Here is a 19,593-nt window from a genome sequence, read left to right on the forward strand (position 1 = left end):
TTGCTAAGATACTAATTTGCAAGGGAGTAACCAGTGAGGACAACACAAACCATTGCCACTCACTTTTTGTATGGAGACTGTGGTGAAGTCAGTGGTAGTCCGTAGTTGTAGCCAGCAGTTCTCTTTGACTCATAAACAGGTGTTGGCTGAGCCGTGTGTGCAATAACCCCATTACTTCTTGAGTCTGTATGGAGTTTCTCCTTCCTATCTTTGTGCTCAACTGGTTTATTGATTACCCTATTTGATGCCACTTGTGCAGGCCTGGGTTTTGGGGATTGAAATGAGCCATACTTGGGTGATAATCTGGTGTGAGAGTTGTTCTTGGAATTTCCTTTGATGATGTTTGGCTCAGCGTTTTCTCCTGAGTGATGATCAGATTGATGCCTATGGACATCCGGCCTGTGGTTGTTTTTCCCTTTGCAGCCACATACCACAGCATTTCCAGTGTTGAGCTGCGCAGATATGGATGATTCTTTACCCTGGCATGGCACATTATTTATATTATGGCTTGCATAGATGTGAACATTGCCTCCTTGATGAGAAAATTGCTTCATATGATGATCGATGGGATCACAACTGAAATCGAGTCGTCTGCGAACACTTGATGGTTTGGAAAAACTTGATGCATGTAGTTTACTCACAGAAGCACCCTGGTCATCCTCATAATCATATACATCTTCGCCAGGATCTCTACAACCATTATGAGTAAAGCTATTTGCTACAGTGTAGCCTTCATCACCACCATCAGCATCAAAATCATCATCGCCATCATCTTCATCTTCATATTCAAGGTCAAGCGTTTTGACCATTTGGACCAGATGGAAGAGTCGAGTCCTGTCCTCCATAGAGCGGATTCCCAGTATGGGATAGTCCTCCATGGTCAACGATGAAAGGTGGGCTGCACGATGAATACCCACTGAGTTAAACCTGAAGGACAGGAACAGAGACAGATGGTCAAAGGAGGAGGGGAAAGGGCAACATGAGTCTGGATGTAATGTGAGTGAGCTTACCTGGCATAGTGACTCTGTAGCCCAACTGCCCTCAGACACTCATACAGGCAAAGTGACATTTCCTCCCCTTCCTTTTCTTTCTTCTTTTCTTGAACCTCACTCCACCCAGCCTGGGAGTGACACACATGTCGCTTTAGTCTCTCCATCAGTTGGTCACACAAAGCAAAGGTGAGCAAGAAATGACAGTAGTAGCCTAATTCTATCATAAAAAAATACTTGAATTACCACAACAAAAGTTCCCCACTGCAGTCACACGTTGTTTTTTAAGGGAGCATGCCCTTGCTGTTTTCTCTCCCTCAGTAATTCCTGTCTGAGACTGATGGCCAATGGTCTGGTTGGTCACTGTGTCATTACTACCACGCTGCACAGTTGTGGTGTCAAGCTAAGCACACAACGCTGGTATGATGCTGAAATCTGACACTTGTTCAGGCTGGAGTCAGGGCACAACACATGTCTGTATCATGGCAAATATGATAAATATAGCAGACACAGACATGCAACTGTTGCTTCCTTGACTTCTACAGTAGACTGTCTGCAATAGCCCTGCCATATGGCCATTTAATGTGATCCTCTTCCAATACATTCATAAGGGGTGTTTATAACAGCTCACTGTCCCAAATAATTCCCCTCTGAGATGTCTGTATTTCCTTCAGGCTGTGCCACAGTCCTTATAGTGAACATGTGTTGGGATTTGAGTGTCAGCAACTGTTAATTCTGCAAATTGAATTACATGAAGACAACCTGCGGTGCGGTTGTTACTGTGCACTGTTGTTAAAACAAACCCACACATCAAAATAAAGGAAACGTTGTTGTGTGTGTGTTGTTGTTTTTTTAACTATTGTCATTATACAACATTATATTGTACAAATTATTCAATTATGGGGTGGTTGTGCTTCGTAAATAGTTTAACTGTGAAAGTATAAAGTTTCTGCAAATGACAAGAATAAATAGAAAACGTACCTGAATCACTCCAGACTTTTTTCTTTTACTTAGCAACAAAAAAAAAATGAACACGATGGTTTGGCTGAACGAGCAAACTGAACTGACAAAATGCATTAATTTTTTACAAACTTGCTTGCTTGAGTAGTATCACTATTTCCGTACACAATGTAGGTTTCCATAGCGACGACAACGGGCGCTTTCTTTTCTTTTCCCGCTGAGCTGAGCTCCTGTTCAGGTCCAGCAGGCGGTGACAGGTCGGGCAGACCCACAGGTGGACACTAGGATAAGAAATCGTATCTGATATAAATGCAGAATTTCAGAAGGACAGCCGGTCAAATTACGCTCTGTTCAGCATGTAAGAGAGATAATCCTTCAGAGGGCTTAATGCCCACCAACAAACCTGCTAAGACAAAAAGCCTCCTCACACTAAACCATTCATGGCTTTATAGTGTACTAGGCTCTATACAGAGAGTTGAGAAATGGACTATAAAAAAAAAAACCCCCGATTAAAAACATTATTATTATTGTTATTGTTATTATTATTATAACTATTATTATTGAGTATTATTACTACTGAGTTATTTGCACAAACTATAATACGAATATATTGTATATTAGCCATGTCCTGTACAATGCAATTTTGTTGACTCCCTTAAAAAAAAAAAAAACTTAAATCGATAAATTTAGGTCACAATTGGGTCCCCTGTATCATATATAATATATAGCCTATAATTGCGTCGTTAAAGCAGCAATTGGATAGCAGAAAGAAGTCGAAGTAAAAATAGAGGTAGCCTACTGTAAAAAAATAGCATAGATATAGAATAAATCTAAAATAAACAAGGGGGAGAAATATTGAACAACATTTATTGCAGATATTGCACAGTAGTATGAGATAATAATAATAGACCAGAGTCTAGAAAAAAATGCACAAAAGAATTGCATATTGCACAAAATAATTGCATATTGGACATGTGTGTTGGTAGGCTATATCATATTAAACTGTATATTCTATACTTTAAAAACCTTTTGGCACAACCTCTGTTTGGAAAGGACGCCATGGAATCTCGTCCGTCAGTCCGTGTTTCACTGGGGACGACATAGGACGTTACACACAACATTGGTTCCTCAAATCTTGCTACTCAAAATGCTGACGGAGTTTAGTTTGAATTTTCGAATTTGATACTTGTCCAACTAAATTTAGACGGCCTGTTTCATACAGATAAGGCACTTGGACATTCGTGTGTTTAATTTTAGTGTGATATAAAGTGTTATGTTCCGCCCAGGACAAATTCATCAGCAACCAGACTACCATGGCAACAAACTACAGAGTTTAGAGGTGTCAGAGATGTAAACTGTCAAGGGGTAGGTTAGTTAAAAACTTTAAATTCAGTTGATCATAAACTTGTAGGAGCCGAATTAAAGAGGAACTAGTACTACTCCTCACCATTGGTTTATTGTGTTTCTGTCTGTGTTGATTTAATGTATTCTGTATTGTTCTTGATATATCGAGTATGTGCAGAATACCAGCTGTCAAGGGCAACATTTCTACTGGGGAGGAAGAGAGAGACTCAAGATCACAAAATATGCACTAAATGAATATATGGGGTTTGTAAATTCAGATATGCAGCACCTCCTGTCCCTCTATTTAAAAGTGGGGGAAATAAAAATAAGTAATGTTCTTTTTTCTTTTATTATTAATATCTTTCCGCACACAGTTACAATCAACAGCAGTTGAACAACTTTTACATAAGTATTCATGACATAATATACTTGTTACATCACATCCTGCTGATATATTTCCCCTAGTTTTAAATATTGTTTTTTGTACACCGACTATACAATAGAAAACAAATAATAACAATAATAATAATAATAATAAGGGGGGGGGGGGGGGGTCCATAGTCAAGCAAAAACATACATCTCTGCGAGGCATAAAAGAAGAAAAAGAGAGAAAAAGGAAAGAGGCCGACAAGATAAAACGGAACAAACAAACAAAAAAAGACACCCTGAGGCGGTCTATTAAATTAAATATAAAGGTACCTGATCCAAACACTGATTGATTAGTTACTGTCTTTTATGAAAAAAGCAGATGTTCAAAACATCTGAAACACCGTCATCAGTATTTTCTGTTCATCAGTGTAGGTCAGCATCTCAACACGGTTCAGTGACAGAGATATACAAGGCTGATCAGTTAGGGATGAAACCTAATACTATACTGCATGCTTTTGATGAAAATGTTAAACCTAAAAGAATCAGTTCCTTCTCTTGGTTAGATTCAAGAAAAACGTGGTGGTAAAGAAGGTGGGGGAAAGGAGCAGGAGTGTGACTTATTTGGTCAAACAGAAAACCTGTGCCTTGTTCTTTTCATGAGTTGCATTGCAAGTAAATTAAAGTGAATCAAGTCTAACAGGTCTGCATGCCAACAACATTTATCATCAGTCATTAATCACCAATCACTATTCTTCTTTCTGCCAGGAAACCTGCCGTAAGAAGCAATCAACATGTCTTCTGAGGAGGAGATTTCTCAGGCATCCTCCTCCTCCTCACCTCCCCCTGCCTCCCACTTTATCGGGAAAAAGGAGGACATTGTCAAAGCGGGGCGCTTGACCAAGACGGTGAATGGATGCAGAGATATACTGGTCCTGTACCACCAGGGGCAGCTTCATGCAATGGACATGCGCTGCTACCGTAAGCTCTGCCTGTGTGGACGTAATGCAGAAGACTTTGTTAAAATTGTAAAGCACAATATCAGATTTTCACTACACGATTATTGTGGCCAAAAGACTTCATGATAATGGTATTATTGCAATGTTTATAGAAAATTCTGTTTTATTTGGCAAATTAATAAGACCCAAAATACAAGTGTAGGGAGGTGGAGAAAGTCTGTGACCATAACTATACAAACAAAAAAACAATTCCCCTTTATATAATAGATAGCGAAAAGGCAACCAGATAAACTAAAAGGAGGGAGGGAGACAAAGTGAGAAATTATTTAGAAACAGAAATTATTTAATAGATGCTGGATTATTTACAAGATATTATCATACTTATTATTAACATGACTTCAATATTTCATGTTAAATCTATTTACGCTGTTGGATTGCGATTTTTTAATACTTTTTTTCACAGACTATATACTTATGAGCACATCTCTGGTAAACACAACATTTAAAGTGGTACTTTTGCATGATTCTTTGTGGAGAAGCTAAATTTTATAGATTTGTTGATTAAATCAACTAATCAATTAGTTGCCAAAACCATGAGTGTTAGTCAACTAAGACTTTCTTTAAGTGTGGATTTTGCTTTCTGCAATGGCTCATCACACGTTTGAGAAACGGCTGTCTATAATGACACTTGCTTTTCCACTGACAGATTCAGGTGGTGCATTACAGTACGGAGACATTGAGGTAAGTTATATACTATTTTTTTTAATGTTGCTGAAAATTAGCCATTAAATGCTTTCAACCATTTATGTTTTGTCAGTTTGTTGCAGAGCTCTTGATGAGTATAAAATAGTTTCTGTTGTTGTTGTCACTCAAGCTCAACTGTCTTATCTCTCTAATGACTTTCATGCTGTGCCAACATCAGGAGTTTAATGGGCGGCTGTGTATCGTGTGTCCGTGGCACAAGTACAAGATCACGCTAGCAGAAGGGGAAGGGCTTTACCAAGCTGTGGACGATCCGACAGCCAAACCCCTGAGAACACACTGGCAATCCAAGGGTGTAAAACAGAGGATTCACAAGGTGACTGAGGTCAGTGGGGACGTATATATAACACTAAACGACTCCAGTGAAGCCATCGAGTCAGATGCCTACCAGAGTGAGAGATATAGGACCGGTTTATTCAAGGGCCAGCCTCAACTCAAGACCAACAAAAATACTTAAATGCTTCAAGGACGATGTGAGATGTTTTGTTGTATTTCATTGAAAAGCATATCAAAACCCTTCGGAAAGGGTTTTTACGCTGAACTATGACTGTCTGGGAATATCGTGGTTTGGAATTGTTAAATGGTGTACGAATAAATAAAATGTTTATTTTTGTTAGAAAAAATTATGCATGGTTATTTTTATGTCGCATTGTCATGGTAAACGATATAAGGAATATTATTATGATGTCGTTGAGTCATTTGTCAGTATATACACAGCTAAGTTCCTCTGAACACAATTAAACTGAAGCCAAGGACTATAAATACTAATGACTTTGCTGATTTTTTCAGCATAACAAATACTTTTCTTTTGATAAAGTAGGGTACCTTTCACTGATAATACTTCTGTTCTTTTACTTACCTAAGATTTTGAATATTAAAATATATTATATCAATGATTTACACATGGAATTGTGTGATGTCACATTGTTGTATTGCTACTTTTCCTTATATATGAAATCCCAATCCAGGTTTAATCCACAAAGTATTTGAAAGCACTTGTGTGGGTGTACCATGGCGATGATCAGGGGGGCTTAAAGGGCAATTGCGGCCAATTTCAAAATTCATGCCTGTTATTGCTATTCTTCTGAGACAGTCCAAATATATTAGCAATCATGAAGGACTCTCTCCCAAATCAAATAAGCAGAATGCTAAAAGTAAAATTTGTGATGTCATCCAGTATAAAGTCACTGAGAGCACCCAGGGGAAGGCACTGAAAACATGGGTATATTTTCTGTTTCACAACTGAGAACACTATAAAAGAATAAAACTAATTTTGGTATTAAAGAAAAAGAAAATAAACATTGTGTGGGTGCAAAACTTTTGTCTTCCATTTTTTATGCAGCTCCAGACTTGATGACCTCATGCATTGAAGACTTAAGAGTCTTAAGAGTCGTGTAATGCATTTATTTGTATGGCTACTTTCTTCTGGACTTGGCAAGCAACGTTTAATTGCTGTGTGAGATTTCATAGCCTATACACTGATTTTAAGATATGACAGTGATTTTTTTAATGGCTTTTTACAGTATTTTCTATTATTCTGTAAAAAAAAAAAAAAAAAAAAAAAAGTCTAAATACATCAAAAAAATATATAAAAACTTGGAAATTTGCTTTATCCAATGTTCCGATTTATATCTGCACATATTTAATGAGTTTGCACCTAATTTGCATATTAAGATTTATTAAGATTTCCTTTATTAGTTCCACAACGGGTAAATTTCCAGAGTTACAGCATGAAAGTGGATATCAAAATATCAATAAATTGTAAACAACAGTATAAACTAGAAATATAAGAACAGTATTAGTAAATAAAAAAGTTTTTTTTAAAAAGTGTCACCAATTTACAATTTAAACAAGTAGAAATATAAAATTTAGGAACATTAAATACAATGTAGACAGAGTCAGCAGTTGGATATGGACCATTGGCTATATCTAAACATAACATTTCAAAAAAATTGTAACGCAAAAAAATATTGCCTCAATGTACATAACAAACGGAAGTTTCATAGCGATATTTATAAGTAAAAAAACAGAAACAAAACCTACAGGTGCAACTCAATAAATAAGAATATGCTGGAAAAGTCAATTTCCAGTAGTTCAAGTCAAATAGCCCAAACCAAGTATTGAGTGCATATAGATGGACATACTTTTCAGTGGCCAACATTTCCATATTAAACATACTTTTTAAAATTGGTCTTTTGTAATATTTACATTTTTTTTTGAGACACTGGATTTTAGGTCTTCATTAAATGTAAGCCATAATCATTGTAATTAGAAAACATGAATAAATTACGACATTAAATGTTTCAATCTGTGTGTACTGGATCTATATAATGTATTATTTCTACTTTTTGAATTAATTACTGACAGAAATAAACATTTCTATGATATCCTAATATTTTTGAGATGCACCTGTACTCACCTGTAGCATCTCCCTCTAAGTGAATTCACGCCACAGTAACACAGACGCTAGGTGGCAGCAGTACGGCGTTTATGGTACCAATATAAAACGTAGAAGAAGACGAAGCAGGTCGCATCCTGGTGACGCACAAATTCACCAGTATGGCTGATGTGGTGGGTAATTTTGTCAACGAAACTGCCTGTTTTTTCATGAATGTCCGTTTTTAATTAACTATGCATGGTCATAATATCAAGACTTAAAAACGCTCTAAAGTTTGTGGATATCGTGTAAAGTTTCAGATCAAAGATGGAAGCTAACAGAAGATAAAGCTCCAGTTATCACTTCGTTTCAAAGAAATATCTCGCCGTGATGGCATCAGGTATGTCTTTATCATCCTGACTGATGCAGATACACTTATTTCACAGTTTACATGTCTCAGAGAGGAGGTGGTTAGCTTCTCCACTGAGCTACACTGTGTTAAGCTGTTTGCATCATTTCCTCAGAGGATGAAATCAACCTGCTGGTCATCGTCGTGGATGTGAATCCGATCTGGTGGGGGCAGCAGGCTCAGCGAGAGGCAGAGGTAGTTACATCAAGTTGTATCTCGTCACCCTGTTAAAATAATCGCCTTACTCATTATTTCAAGTTTTGCAGGAAACACAAAAAACTTCACCATGTTACACCAAAAGTGTAACATGTGACATTTGTTGATCATTTTACTCAAAAAGGATGTAACAAAGGATGGCTCATGGTATATTAATAACACTGTGTGTAAATTATGTAACTTAATAGAAATAAATGACTTAGGCACTTTTATGAAAATGCCTTTGTGACTTAAGCAAGATATGGTAACACTTTATTTTGAAGGTGTCTACATAAGAGTCACACAAGCCTGTCAGAAACATGACATGACAAGTATCATGAGCATTAATGTTACTTCAAAGTGTCATTAATGTTCACGACACATCCCATGTCATGTTTTATGACACGCTCATGTCACTCTTATGTAGACACCATAGAGTAAAGTGTTACCAATATTATTGTCAACAATAAAACACTGATAAACTAAACTGATAACTAATCAATCTCCCTCTAGCTCTTCTTTGCTGGGTTCTTATCTGATGTCTATGAATGTGGCAAATTGTCAAAGAAGTGATGATCTTAAAGGGGTAAAATCACATGATCTGATCAACTGAGGATGTAGGCGATTTTACCATAGGTGGCCGGCGTCATGAGGAGATGATTTAGGCAAAAAAAAAAAAAAATGACTTGGGCGATTATTTTAACAGTGTGACGTTATTATTTTGTCTCATGAGCAGCGGTGGAATGTAAGTACATTTACTTCGATGATCTACTTTAATACAAATTTAAGGCACTTAAGCCTTTTCTTTTTATGCCACTTTCTACTTCTAACTATATTTCAGAGAGAAATATTGCACTTTTTACTTCACTATAATTATGTTACCTCCAAAATTAATTCATATTTTTGCATTCAAAAGATACAAAAAAGTTTTTTTTTTACATCTTCTTCTGTTATCTTCTTTAAATTAATTCAGTCGAGACAAGAAATCTCAAAAGGATTTTTCTCCCTTCTCTAGATTTTCCACCTTCTATAATACGTTTGAAGTTATTTCCCCTTATATCTGCCTTCCGCAACGCTACACTCATCCTTTCCCTCTCCCTTTCATACCCAGTGCATTGGGATTATGATATTCAATCGGCCTTTCAACTTCATCTTAATCCATTGTAGTTCTCAATTACAGATCGGTGTAGTGTGGCCAATACCTTTAGTGTATATTTGAGCAATACCAGTGCCAAAAATTGCATGTTTCATTTCCACAGTTTTTCCCTCTTTTCCACTTTGTCAGTATATACACCGCTACATTCCCCTGAACGCAATTCAGCTCAGGCCAAGAACTATGCATACTAATTACTTTGCAGATTTTGTCAGCATAACAAATACTTTTCTTTTGATAGAGTAGGGTACCTTTCACTGATAATACTTCTGTTCTTTTACTTACCTAAGACTTTGAATGCATAATGATTAATGCGTAATTGGGTAATGTCACATTGTTGTATTGCTACTTTTCTTGTTCTTTTATGCCACTTTCTACTTCTAACTATATTTCAGACAGAAATATTGCATTTTTACTCCACTATAATTGATCATACTTATTATATACTTATATTTTTACTTAAGTAACATTTTGATTGTAGGACATTAACTTGCAAAAGATATTTTTTTTAAATTAGTACTTTTACTTAAGCAAAAGATCTGAATACTTCGTCCACTGCTGCCCATGAATAGTTTATATATTTGTTTTCTATATTGTAGTTCTTAAATGTAGCTGAGGCTTAGCAACGTCCCGTGTCCTCTTGTCTCCGTTCAGCTCACCTTGTCCAAGTGTATGGATGCAGTCATGGTGATGGGAAACTCCCACATGGCCATGGCCAGGACAAACAAGCTGGCTGTCATCGCCAGCCACTGTCAAGACAGGTAACCAGTTTGAACATAAGATACACTGTCTATGTACAGTATAGTATAGTACAGTATTTGTATAATTAAATATATGTCACAAATGTTTATCGCAGTCTGTTGTTTACATTTTGGACAACATCATAACTTTTTTGGAATCCGGGATTTAAGCACATTTATTGAAGGTTGTGGGAGGGAAATATTGTATATTTTACTACATGTATTTGATAGCTACAGTGTTGTAATCGAGTCGCGAATTCTGAAGTCTGAGACGGTCTTGAGTCCCCAGTGTTCCAGCCTGAGTCACGAGAAGAGTCTGAGTCAAGTCATCAATACTTGAGTTTGAATCCAAGTCCTTAGTCCACAGTGTTAAAGGCCGAGTCACAGAGAAGAGTCCGAGTCAAGTCATTATTACCGGAGTTCAAGTCTGAGTCATCAAGGTTGAGTCTGAGTTGAGTTCCAAGATTGCCTCAAGTTCTCCAAAGAGCTGATATACAAAAAAGGTCTACATTAAACATAATGACTGAACATTTTGCATTGCTCTTTCCTGAGGTTAAATTTCTGAAGGCAAATAAGCAGTCTGCTTCAGTATAAGTCCGAGTCATCTTGCACCAGAATGCACAAGTCTGAGGCCAAGTCATCAGAGTGCGAGTCCAAAAATTAGGCATCGAGTCATAGTTCAGGACTCAAGTACTCCATACCAGGAAATCTATAGTTGCTAGTTACTTTTCAGGTTAGGATTTTACATAATAAACAGATGAAGAGCTAAAAAAAACCACTACTTTGGTTTTTGTTTTTGACTCACGACCCCTTACAAAAAAGTAGTGTCTAGTTTGGGCCCCTTGTCGTTTTTAGATGCCACGAGTTGTTCGCAGTTCTATCAAAGAGTTCATCAACTTCTCAGATGGCTCATATACAGTCATGGAAAAAATTATTAGACCACCCTTGTTTTCTCTAATATCTTGTCAGTTTAAATGCCTGGTACAACTAAAGGTACATTTGTTTGGACAAATATAATGATAACAACAAAATAGCTCATAAGAGCTGATATCTAGCCATTTTCCATGGTTTTCTTGATTATGATTGTGGTTATTATCAAGAAAACCATGGAAAATGGCTAGATATCAGCTCTTATGAGCTATTTTGTTGTTATCATATTTGTCCAAACAAATATACCTTTAGTTGTACGAGGCATTAAAATTAACTAGAAATTGAAGAAAACAATGGTCTAATAATTTTTTCCATGACTGTATAACTAGAATGCCACTCGGAAAGCCAAGGCCAATGTTTTATTCACATGGATCTTGTGATGTCGATGAAAGTGAGATTAAGTTTTTGTATCGACCCTGTGATTTACATTCGCTCCCAAATGTAACACGTTCTCTCTTAGCCCATGCTCAATCCTCCACCAAGTTCCATGAAAATGGGGCCTGTAGTTTATTCCATAATACTGCTGACGAACAGACAGACCAAACCGAACTAAAAAACAAGACCTCCCTGGCGTGGGTAATAACCGTTTAATCAATTTATTTTCAAATTTTATTTCAGTCACTTCCTGTATCCCAATAAGCGCTGGAGAGCAGGGGACAGCGGTGGGGAAGATGCTTCCTCCAGTGGAGATGGAAAATATGAACTGCTGGCTGTCGCCAATAACCTCATTGCTGAAGAGATCAGAAATGTGATGTCAAAAAGTAAGTACAAGTCTGTTTTTTGTGTGAGTAAAACTAACAAATAATATTTACACAATATTTATGTACATATGCTTTCTCCAAATACTAAAAACAAAAAAAGTTTGGTTGCTGTCTTTGTAGGTAATGCATTGTTTTTATAGCTTTATTTTCAGGTGTTAATGACGCTGGACAGTGTGGGTGACTTGTTAGAATTGAATGTGTTTTTTGTGTTTACAGCTGAAGTGAGAGGAAATTCAACTGATACCTTGTTGGCTGGATCACTTGCTAAAGCTCTCTGCTGTATCCTTTCAATAAATACTATTTGCAGTTTAATCATTTGCGGCATAACTTGGACCTATTATTAATGAAAATCAGCTAAGAATAAGAAAAGCAATTTACACAAGAATTAATTCACATTAATGAATGACTGCACCGAAGTGCATATGTTGGACAATAAATGTGTGTTTTTTTTAATATAATAAGACTTTCTCCTGCTTGGATAATGGATTCCTTTGTGGGTCTTGTTAAAAGAAATGCCTGCAAATATTTTTTTTCAATAGCAATGACTGTGGCTGAGAGAGGGGAAGGAGTTTTCCTAATTTTTCTTAATCCTTCAATATTCAGATATTCACAGAGTCTCAAAAGAGCTGGAAGGTAATTAAATTATTTCATAATGAAGATTGTGTGATTATTTTCTTCAGCAGATTCAGTTTTTTCCCCTTTTTAAATGTTTATCACTGTTGTCTTATCTGTTTTAGTTGGACAGGAGATAAAATCAAGAATATTGGTAAGTCCTAAATGGTCTTAATTTCATGAATGCTTTGTGTTTTATTCCACGACTTTAAACACAGCCTCTGTATTTTACTGTATAGGTGATAAAAGCAGCGGAGGACTGCGCCCTGCAGTACATGAACTTCATGAATGTCATTTTTGCTGCCCAGAAGCAGGTAAAGTAATTGATCTTGCTTGTGGTTTCTGACCTGTCTACTTTTTGAATAACTTGAATATTTATTATTTCTAAATAAGTTTATTTTGTGTTTTAAAACAGAACATCCTGATAGATGCGTGTGTGTTGGACTCAGACTCGGGTCTCCTCCAGCAGGTACATTTATGGTTTTGTTACAACATCGAAATGAGTGTAATTTTAAAGCATGTATAATGATGGCATGTATGTTGATAAACTGGGTGGGGTTTATGAGGGACTTATCAGTTTTATGCAGTGGTGAAAAAAGATCTGATCCCTTACTTACTAATAAGTAAAAGTATTAATACCACACTGTAAAATTACTCCACTACAAGTAAAATTCCTGCATTCAAAACTTACTTATGTAAAAGTACAAAAGTATCAGCATTAAAATGTACTTGAAGTATCAAAAGTAAAAGTACTCATTATGCAGAATGTCCCCACTCAGATTGTTTTATATATTTAAATATATTATTAGATTATTATTGATGCATTTATGTAAGCAGCATTTTATTTTGGTTAGGGTTATGTTGTGAGTTGTAATTTTAAAAAATGTCTAATAACTTTAAATTTATATTTTGTATGATAAATCTGGACCTGAAAAAAGTAACTAAAGCTGGCAGATAAATTTAGTGGACAATAAAGTACATTAATTGCCTCAAAATGTAGTGGAGTAGAAGTCTAAAATTGCATAAAATGGAAATACTCAAATAATGAACAAGTATCTCAAAATTCTACTTAGTACAGTATTTGAGTAAATGTACTTAGTTACATTCCACAACTGGTTTTATGAGGGACCTATCTATAGTCAGTGTGTTGCCTACAGTAGATGGCAGTCAGCATGACTTGTGCCGTCCTTACCTGTGTGTATAACAAGACTTTTTACGTCACGTTTGTTTTGTAGGCTTGTGATATAACTGGAGGATTGTACCTCAAGGTACCACAGAAAGTCGCTCTGGCACAATACCTTTTGGTGAGAGTGCATTCCCATGTTTCAGCTCATCTTCCTGTTGAAAATGGCTATTTTGTGCTGATGATGGTGTTTTCTGAACAGTGGGTGTTCCTGCCTGACGCCGAGCAGCGTTCACAGCTGGTGCTGCCACCGCCTGCACATGTGGACTACAGAGCTGCATGTTTCTGCCACCGTAATCTCATTGAGATTGGTTATGTGTGCTCAGTTTGTCTGTCGAGTAAGTTTGATTCCCGGAAAAAGTAACAAATGATTACCGATATCTTTGCATTACCAGCAAAAGCTGCACTGATATTTCTTTGTGGTGACACTTTCTCTTGTCTTCTCTTTTAGTATTCTGCAACTTCAGTCCCATCTGCACAACTTGCGAGTGAGTATTGCTCGTATATACAATATATATAACAAAACCTCTTTCTTCTGAACACCATTGTGATACATCTGAAACGGTACAATATGATTCATCTTCACTTTGTTGAAATTAATATGATGTAAAATCTTTTTCTCTGCAGAACTGCCTTCAAAATCCAACTTCCACAGATGGTCAAGCCCAAGAAGAAGAAACTCAAGCAAGCTACATGATTTTTGTGAGGATTACACAATGTAAAGAAATTGGTTGGATTCCTTTTTTGATATTCAAATTATACCATTTTTTGTTAGGTATAGAGAGCATGATGATTCACTCAGGCTTCATTTTGAAAAAGAAACTGTTGGGCAATTTGTGATGTAAATTTTTATATAATAAAAAAAAAAACAATGTTCTTATAAATGTTTAGCATACAGGTTTTTGTCTTTTTTGTTGTTGTGGCCTTTGCAAAATATATAGCTGAAGATTCTACAAAGTTGGAGTCAGTGATATCGAGACAGATGTTTGTTATTTGAACTGAACACCCACTGCCTCTCTTTGTACGTCCAGGGCCTTTCTACTGTCCTGTGCACGAGCATTAACGTGCCCGCAAATCGAGTTAAATTGGCTAAGAAGGTGTAACGAAGAAATAGGTAAATTCTAACCCCAAGAGGACAAAAGTTAAATGGTAGGAAGACAATACAATGAGTACAGTGTATGTTGTTGCCTCAGATGAAGAAATTGTACTAAATTTCTTTCAAGTTCACTCAAAACAAAATCTATAATTCAAGTGTAAACATTTTGGTAAAGATTCATCATCTTACCAAGATTTGCTGTTGCTTTTGCATAACATTTGATGAGTCATCTTTTTTGAAAATTAGCTTTTATTGATTACTATAGCAAAGTTAACTATTTTTATCCAGTCATTGATTTTCAGTGTCCGTGCATCACATCAGATCACTACAAGATATTTCAACAACTACTCCAGACCTTTTACACCAAAATAAACATTTTCATAAAAGGTAACGAGTAAAGAAATAAGCTCATTGTAATGACATTCACTGAGTGAATTCACACTTCGTGTTTATTCAGTGAACTCAGTATGGCCTGTTAAACAGAATCACTGAGACACTTCATTTTCATATATCCCATTCTGATAAATAAAAATAGTGCCAGTTTGGATTAAGATATTGAGAAAACAAACCAGTGGAAATGTCTGCAGTGTACAAAGTCAGTTGAAAACTATCCAGATGCAGCAAAAGTGGAGGATATTTGGCACATTGTCATGGTGATCACCGATGGATTGGAACAATGTTGCATCTGAAGAAGAGAAAACAGACTAGTGACGTGAACCACTTGATACCTGCCAAACATGAATGATGCATCTTAAAGTGGATTAACTAGACAGTATTACCAATATCGCTGCCATTGAGTACAAACATGCACTAACATATTTGCTCGGCTCACTAGAAGCTTTTCAGCAACTTTGTTGACAGATTTCTTTGTTTCTAAATAGCAGCTAATCAACAAGAGTCAACCAATAAATCTGTGCCAATCCATAAACATGACTGATTGTAGCACTCACCCAAGCAGACCTCTGCCTGACCATCGCTTTGGAGTCAGGCTCATGTTGGCTTTCTGGCCATCCCGGATGACTGTGACACGTAATGGTTTCTGTAAAAAGGACATTATATTACAATTTACACTCCAGTTATAAAGTGTGTTTAGCAAAATGTAAAGTAATGTAAAAAAAAAAAAAAAAAAACATATTAGAAGATTATCTGAGATTTTCTTCTAATTCTAATGAAAAGATATTTAAAAAAAATCAAATTCTAATAATTGTAATTAAAAATCAACTGAATGGTAATCAAAGCTCTATCTGTGATTTCCCAAATGACTCTGGTAAAATCAAGGCTAGTATTATTAATATGTGTTGGTGTTTTATTGCTGAATCAAACAGGCCTCTGCAGACTGTCAGTAGCTTACCCCTTCACTGTGTTGTACCACAGACGCAATATTCTGGAGGTTCTGAAAGTTGCCTGTGTTCACAGAACCAAACTCAATGACTTCATCGCCAACTTTGAGCCCCTTTGGAAACAAACAACCAATTATTATAAACCGAGAAACGAAAAAAACAACTGTTTCATTGAAGTCTCGTCTTCACAAAATTCTAATGGTAACTAAAACAACTGCCAGACACTAAAATATAGTGCACATCACTCACAGCTCCGCAGGCGGGTGAGCCTTGTGACACAGCATCCACCCGTGCAAAGGGAGGAGGAAGAGTGACCTGCAGCTCCATCGTATCCTCCTCGCCTCCCGCCTCATCCTCTTCCCGCTTGGCTTTCTCTCGAGCATGCAGCTTGTGTAGGGCTTCTTCTATCTCCTCCATGATGGCCTTGTGGTCGTTCTGCAGGCCTGAAGGACACGAATAAAGCATTAGCTTCAAAATGAAAATAAGTATTAGTCACATTGACACATTGATAAACTATAAGTATAAGGTGATGTTTCCTTGAAAAGGTGATATCAATCACAAGCTCACCACTACTTCAACTATTTATTACAGCATTACAACTCATTTGTGATTTTTTAAAAATAATATCAATTGTCTTATAGTAATATTGCTAACACATATTAACACACACATATATAAAGACAAAGTATAATAGCTAAAAACAATAGCATATAATAAATCTTAAAAAGTAAGAAAGAAAGACTTAAAAAGGCATAGCACATGTTTATTTATCATATCAACTAAAAATGTGACATTTTCTATTTCCCGTGTCCCTTATTCACCTCTATTATGTTGTTTGTAATTGTGGTCTGTTGTTTTTAATATGCCATCTATTCTGTCAAGAGCATTTTAAATATCAGTTTTCCATATGGAAATGTGCATTATATAATCGATCCATTATTGCAAAATGCATGTTACAGGCTTTATAGTTGTGTGTAACAACTTTCATATTTAATAAATAATATTTGAGATCAGTACAAATTATGACATACGTTTTCCTCTACAGATGATGGAAAAAAAATAGAAATGGTGATACACTCAGACTTATTATATTCCTTTTCTTTCTTTAGTACCAAGGTCTAAGGGACAGTCTGAAGTTTTGTCAGAAAATTTGATATAACAGTGGTCTAGAAAAGATTAACAGGGTGTAGGGCACATCCAGACAACTTTTACAGATGCTACATCAAAACAATCAAACCAAGGAACGAACAAAAAGATCTGTATTGCAGTAATGTTAACTAAATTATAATATAGTATAGTAAAAAATAATGATGAAAATGACTGGTGTGGTTTAGGGCTGGGCGATATATTGATATAAAAGATATATCGTAATACTTTTAAATGTGATATGGAATTAGACCATATCGCATATATTGATTTAGTTCAATTTTTTTTCTTTCTTTATATATAAATGCTGCCCTTACTAGGGTTTGTCATATTTAGTTATTTTGTAATGTCAGTTATTCTTTTCTCATATAAATATATTTATTTCGGAAATAGATTGGCCTATTTTATTTCATAGGCTATTCTTATTTAAGATATTTTTTGTATTTAAACATGCACTTTATGGAGCTCTGATTGTAAAAATGAAAAAAAAAGGTACTCCTGTTGTTATACAGTATTTATGTTGACTTTAATAAACGGTTTCAATAAAACTACTTGTGACATTTCATATTAGGCTTTTACTTTGAACATTTGCTCTCACTTTGCAATAAAAATATCGGGATATATATCGTATATCGATATTCAGCCCAAAAATATCGGGAAATGACTTTTGGTCCATATCGCCCAGCCCTTTTATTCTCATAAAACTTTACCAAAACGTTATTTTTCTCTAGTTTCAGTTCTTCCTCATTAGACTTGAATATGTTGGTGCCGTTTTCGTTTTCCAATTGAGCCAGTAGGCTGACCAATGATATAATTTTGATCCACGCTGTTATATCAAGAGATTCAAGTATATCTATAACTGGTCACTGGACGTTGTGCTCACAAAGTTACCCAAATTACACAGAGAACACGAGAAACGACAAACACGCCGCTGCTTACATGAAATACTGTGCCTTGCTTGCCTGATCTGGTATAAATTAACATCTGCTCGGGGGAAGCCCTCCGCATCAACCAAGGGATCTTCAACTCCGACACCTTGCTGTCAACATAAAGTAAAAAAAAAAGAAAGACGTGTTTAGCTCACTACCGTCACATTCACTATTAATGCCTGGAGCCTTGGGTTAGTTTGACAAACTTACGTCTTCCAGAACATCGTAATAAGCTTTTATTTGCTCTTCAATGTCATCTTTCTTTTTAATAAGGTTTTTTACATCATCCATTGTTATTTCTGAGTTTCCAGCACTGTTTTCCTCTGTCATCTTCATGGTGAACGTATATCCGGGTTCCGATGACGAAGTCTGTGACGCGAGTAAGCGCCTTCATCTTCTTCTTCTTCTTCCATTTCCTTGTAGGTTTACGGCACTGTACGCAATTTACTGCCTCCAATTGGTCAATAAAAAAAATACACGTAATGTATTTTTTTTTTTTCAATTTACAACCCTTCTTTCATTCACAAAAAATACAAATCTGATTGCTAATGTCATGTCTTACTTTTCAACTTTTGAGTCTGTCTATGTTGTATATATTGTTCCTAATTTTTATATTTCTTATTGTTTAAAGTGTTATTTTTTTTCTTGCTTAAATTGTTAATACTTTTATATTTCTTGTTAATATTGCTTGTTTCTATTTATTGTTATTTTATTGATGCTTCTTTTTAATTTTGTTATACACTTTTTTGCTGCTGTAACACTGAAAATGTCCCCATTGTTGGACTACTAAAGGAGTATCTTATCGTATCTTACATTCCCGGTTAAGTACATAATAACTACATACTGTAGAGTTTTCAGTCAGTATTTCGTTCTTGCATGGCATAAAAACGAAGTAATTAATTATAAGTTAATTCATACAAGAGTATCCAGTGTAAAGTTGTCATATCTACGTTTATCTTTAAGTGTTCACTTTAAATAATGTGTTCTTTTATGATACTTTCACCAACATTAACATGAGAAAGTCAACAAAATCTCACCCGTGAAATGATAAAATACCCAAACAAAAAAACTTGAATTTTCAGTATTCAAATATATACAAAATTCAGTTAAATGCAAGATTTTATTTATGCTATAAGCAAGATTCAGAACATTCATATAGCAGCAAACAACTAATTACTACAGTGGAGTAATGGCATCCTGGGCAGAGGATCCCAAGAATCACCCTCCCTCTGTGTGTGTTGTAATCTGAACATCTTTGTTCTTCGTTATGGTTGCCTTTCAGGTTGTTCGCTCAGTGCCTCCAAAGGGTCCTGATCAAGTGTCCACGTGTGATCACAATAGG

At 35.9% G+C, this 19,593-nt stretch overlaps 4 protein-coding genes across 6 annotated transcripts; 2 read left to right on the top strand and 2 right to left on the bottom strand.

The window, feature by feature from the left end:
* Positions 1-59: 59 nt before the first annotated feature.
* On the bottom strand, positions 60-1,106 carry LOC131974424 (uncharacterized). The gene is made up of 2 exons (XM_059336730.1): positions 1,011-1,106; positions 60-927 (listed from the first exon to the last, which is right to left on the bottom strand). Exons 1-2 carry the CDS (start codon positions 1,067-1,069, stop codon positions 60-62), a joined length of 927 nt encoding a protein of 308 aa, XP_059192713.1. The 5' UTR covers positions 1,070-1,106.
* Positions 1,107-3,109: 2,003 nt separating this feature from the next.
* Positions 3,110-6,659, top strand: LOC131974893 (Rieske domain-containing protein). Of its 2 annotated transcripts, none has more exons than XM_059337394.1 (4): positions 3,110-3,318; positions 4,428-4,640; positions 5,325-5,359; positions 5,541-6,659. In XM_059337394.1, exons 2-4 carry the CDS (start codon positions 4,454-4,456, stop codon positions 5,835-5,837), a joined length of 519 nt encoding a protein of 172 aa, XP_059193377.1. In that variant the 5' UTR covers positions 3,110-3,318; positions 4,428-4,453; the 3' UTR covers positions 5,838-6,659. The 2 variants fall into 2 exon arrangements, with proteins under 2 accessions (XP_059193377.1, XP_059193376.1); XM_059337393.1 differs by having other exon boundaries at positions 3,110-3,314.
* A 1,237-nt stretch (positions 6,660-7,896) lies between these two features.
* On the top strand, positions 7,897-14,624 carry gtf2h3 (general transcription factor IIH, polypeptide 3). 2 transcript variants are annotated; one of them, XM_059338032.1, is made up of 14 exons: positions 7,897-7,951; positions 8,072-8,157; positions 8,282-8,361; positions 10,169-10,275; positions 11,803-11,945; positions 12,162-12,224; positions 12,549-12,578; positions 12,683-12,711; positions 12,797-12,871; positions 12,973-13,026; positions 13,793-13,861; positions 13,943-14,078; positions 14,192-14,228; positions 14,368-14,624. In XM_059338032.1, the coding sequence occupies exons 2-14, from the start codon at positions 8,148-8,150 to the stop codon at positions 14,435-14,437; spliced, it is 903 nt and encodes a 300-aa protein (XP_059194015.1). In that variant the 5' UTR covers positions 7,897-7,951; positions 8,072-8,147; the 3' UTR covers positions 14,438-14,624. The 2 variants fall into 2 exon arrangements, with proteins under 2 accessions (XP_059194015.1, XP_059194014.1); XM_059338031.1 differs by lacking the exon at positions 7,897-7,951 and having other exon boundaries at positions 7,981-8,157.
* psmd9 (proteasome 26S subunit, non-ATPase 9) lies at positions 14,616-18,631 on the bottom strand. The gene is made up of 6 exons (XM_059338033.1): positions 18,462-18,631; positions 18,262-18,361; positions 16,426-16,619; positions 16,188-16,289; positions 15,787-15,875; positions 14,616-15,521 (listed from the first exon to the last, which is right to left on the bottom strand). Exons 1-6 carry the CDS (start codon positions 18,585-18,587, stop codon positions 15,494-15,496), a joined length of 639 nt encoding a protein of 212 aa, XP_059194016.1. The 5' UTR covers positions 18,588-18,631; the 3' UTR covers positions 14,616-15,493.
* Between the last annotated feature and the right edge of the window lie 962 nt (positions 18,632-19,593).

Source organism: Centropristis striata, chromosome 7 (genome assembly GCF_030273125.1).
Source record: "Centropristis striata isolate RG_2023a ecotype Rhode Island chromosome 7, C.striata_1.0, whole genome shotgun sequence".
In the NCBI taxonomy this organism is placed as follows: Eukaryota; Metazoa; Chordata; class Actinopteri; order Perciformes; family Serranidae; genus Centropristis; species Centropristis striata.

What these genes read in the sequence shown, in the direction of transcription:
- LOC131974424 (XM_059336730.1), bottom strand. Translation starts at nt 1,069, where the DNA reads ATGTCACTTTGCCTGTATGAGTGTCTGAGGGCAGTTGGGCTACAGAGT. An exon ending in CTACAGAGTCACTATGCCAG is followed by an intron (nt 928 to 1,010) that starts GTAAGCTCACTC and finishes CCTGTCCTTCAG; the next exon opens with GTTTAACTCAGTGGGTATTC.
- psmd9 (XM_059338033.1), bottom strand. Translation starts at nt 18,587, where the DNA reads ATGAAGATGACAGAGGAAAACAGTGCTGGAAACTCAGAAATAACAATG. An exon ending in TGGTACAACACAGTGAAGGG is followed by an intron (nt 15,876 to 16,187) that starts GTAAGCTACTGA and finishes TCCTTTTTACAG; the next exon opens with AAACCATTACGTGTCACAGT. An exon ending in TCAGGCAGAGGTCTGCTTGG is followed by an intron (nt 15,522 to 15,786) that starts GTGAGTGCTACA and finishes TCTCTTCTTCAG; the next exon opens with ATGCAACATTGTTCCAATCC.
- gtf2h3 (XM_059338032.1), top strand. An exon ending in AGGCTCAGCGAGAGGCAGAG is followed by an intron (nt 8,362 to 10,168) that starts GTAGTTACATCA and finishes GTCTCCGTTCAG; the next exon opens with CTCACCTTGTCCAAGTGTAT. An exon ending in ACTCGGGTCTCCTCCAGCAG is followed by an intron (nt 13,027 to 13,792) that starts GTACATTTATGG and finishes TTTGTTTTGTAG; the next exon opens with GCTTGTGATATAACTGGAGG.
- LOC131974893 (XM_059337394.1), top strand. Translation starts at nt 4,454, where the DNA reads ATGTCTTCTGAGGAGGAGATTTCTCAGGCATCCTCCTCCTCCTCACCT. An exon ending in AATGGACATGCGCTGCTACC is followed by an intron (nt 4,641 to 5,324) that starts GTAAGCTCTGCC and finishes TTCCACTGACAG; the next exon opens with ATTCAGGTGGTGCATTACAG. An exon ending in TACAGTACGGAGACATTGAG is followed by an intron (nt 5,360 to 5,540) that starts GTAAGTTATATA and finishes TGCCAACATCAG; the next exon opens with GAGTTTAATGGGCGGCTGTG.